At 68.2% G+C, this 2,628-nt stretch overlaps 1 protein-coding gene across 1 annotated transcript in view; it reads right to left on the reverse strand.

Annotated features, from left to right (window-relative positions):
- The window catches only part of RUNDC3A (RUN domain containing 3A), a gene marked incomplete at its 5' end in the record, with an annotated part of 3,820 nt that extends 2,455 nt beyond the window's left edge, over window positions 1–1,365 (reverse strand). Inside the window, 4 exon segments of the mRNA XM_021377853.1 lie at window positions 15–104; window positions 203–288; window positions 1,024–1,157; window positions 1,250–1,365. Of these exon segments, the coding sequence (XP_021233528.1) occupies window positions 15–104; window positions 203–288; window positions 1,024–1,157; window positions 1,250–1,365 (426 nt within the window).

Genomic DNA, 2,628 nt, shown 5'->3' on the forward strand with positions numbered 1-2,628 from the left:
TGCCCGTGTCCCACCTGAAGTCGATGGCGCCGAGCCCGATGAGCATCCCGACCAGCAGCGTGGACTCCTCCCGCAGCATGATGGCCCCGTCGTCGTAGAAGCGCCTGCGGGGACGTGTGGGGTGGGGTGGGGTGGGGTGGGCGCCCATGGGGTGGGTGCATGGGGGAGGTGGGGGGGGGAGGGGGCAGGGATGGACGCTCACCTGGTGGTCCGCGTGTCGCGCAGCGCCGTGGTGATGTAGTCGGAGATGCGCTTCTCCATCAGCGCCACGCGGATCCACGCCCGGCCCTGCAGCGCGGCCCCCGGCACCGTGCCACCAACGTCACCGCCCCATGGCACCGCCAGCCCCCGGGCCCTTGTGCCGTGGGAACCCCCCCATCCCGCCGCCCCCCGGATCCCTCCCTGGGAATGGAGTGGCTGTGCTGGGGCTGGGGGGTGGGGGTAAGATGGGGAGGACGGGGATGGGGATGTGGGGAGGGACAAAGGAAAGATGGAAAAGGGGTGTGGACAGGGGTAGGGGTGGGGATGGAAATGGGGAGGGGGGATGGGGACATGGATGGGGACACAGGTGACAATAGGGGGGAGGACAGGAACAAGGATGGAAACACGGACAGGGCTGGGGATGGCAATGGGGATGGAGGATGGGGACATGGATGGGGATAAAGCGAAGAAGGAAAAGGGATGTGGAGAGGGATAGGGATGGGGATGGAGATGAAGGCTGAGGGAGGATGGGAACGGGGCTGGGGACATGGATGAGGTTGGGGATGGAAATAGGGAGCGAGGATGGGAACAAGGAGGGAGACAGGGACGGGGATGGGGATGGGGATGGGGGTGGGGTGGGCAATGGAGTGGGATGGAGCTGGAGCTGAAGAGAGGACGGGAACAGAGGCAGGGACAGGGGATAAGGAGGGGGCTGTGGGTGGCAGCGGGGCCAGGGATGGGAGTTGGGAATGGGGACGGGGACAGGGGACGGATGGAGGCGGGGGCGGCTCAGGGACGGGGACGGAGCGGGCTCCTCCTGACCTTGGCCCTGGAGGTGCTGATGTTCTCCATGCTCTCGATGCTGCTGACGCAGTTGTTGGGCACCTTGCTGCAGGCCAGGCGGATGTAGTCCCAGAAGCCGCGCTGCCCATCGGAGCTGAACCAGCTGACGGGGCCTGGGGACAGCGCTGGGAGCTCGCGTCCCCATCCGGCACCGGGGACGGGGAGGGGGCGGGGAGGGGAGGGGACACACAGGTCCCCGCGGTACCTTTGAAGCGGTGGCTGAGGATCTGCTCGAGGATGGCGGCGAAGTTGACGAACTCCTCGGAGGAGTCATCGATGGGCTCCGCCGTGTGCTTCTCCAGCAGCGTCTTCACCGAGAACCTGGGGGGGCACGGGGTCACGGGGCGGGAGGGGATGCATGTCCCCACTCTGTGTCCCCATGGTGCATCCTCACTGCGTGTCCCCATGGCGCGTCCCCATGGTGTGACCCTGTGGTGTGTCCCCGCCTCGTGTCCTCCTGCTGTGTTCTCACCCTATGTCCCCATGGTATGTCCCCTTGGTGTGTTCCCATGCTGTGTCCTCATGGTGTGTCCCCATGGCGTATCTCTATGGCATGTCCCCACTGTGTGTCCCCATCGCGTGTCCCCATGGCGTGACCCCACGCTTTGTCCCCATGGCATGTCCTCGTGGTGTACCCCCACTGTGTGTCCCCATGGCGCGTCCCCACGCTGTGTCCTCCTGCTTTGTCCTCATCATATCTCCCCATGGGATGTCCCTATAGCGTGTCCCCACGGCGTGACCCCATCCTGTGTCCCCGTGGTGCGTCCCCGTGGCACAACCCCACTGTTTGTCCCCAGGGTGCGTTCCCACGATGTGTCCCCACCCTTCGTCCCCACGGCGTGCCCGCTGCACGTGGGGACGCTGCCCCAGCCGTCCCTGTCCCAGCCCAACCCCGCAGGACGCCGGGCTCCGCTCTCCGTCCCCACGTCCCCAGGGGACCCCGTGGGGCGTCCGCCGCTGCCCCTCGTTGCGCGCGGCCCGGAAGGGCGAACAAAGGCCCCTTTCCTCCCGGCCGCGCGCGGGCGGTGATGGTTTCCCCTTCCTCCGGCCGCTGGCCAAGGCGATGCCGAGGGACAAAGCCCGGCCCAGGCTGAGGTGGCCTCGAGAAGGCTGGGAACGTGGAGGGGGGGGACACGTGTGGGGACATTGTGGGGGTGGGGAGCACCCCGAGGGGCACGGCGGTGGGGTTGGGATGTGGGGGGGGGGCTGGGGGTTCCCCGTGGCGCTGCAGTGAGGGTGGGGGGGTGTCCTATAGAATGGGGAAGGGGCGCAGGGGGTCCCCGCAGCTCGGTGGGAGTCTGGAGGTGCAGGTGGGGGGATGGGCGCACGGTGACCCCACCCGCTGCCCCACATGGCGCAGCTGGGGGTCACACTCTGGTCAGAGCCGCTTCTGGGGGTTGGGGGGCATCCTCACACCCCCGAGGGCTGGGGGGTGCCCACCCCCGTGCCCCCCATCCCCGGACCCCATCCCCACATCCCGGTCCAGACGGCGTCGCCATGGCAACCCGCATCCTCCATCCCGCATCCCGCATCCCGCCGCCCTCCTCCCCCAGCCCGGCGGGCTCAGGGCGTGACGTCACTTCC

The sequence above is a fragment of the Numida meleagris genome, chromosome 26, assembly GCF_002078875.1.
Source record: "Numida meleagris isolate 19003 breed g44 Domestic line chromosome 26, NumMel1.0, whole genome shotgun sequence".
Lineage (NCBI taxonomy): Eukaryota > Metazoa > Chordata > Aves > Galliformes > Numididae > Numida > Numida meleagris.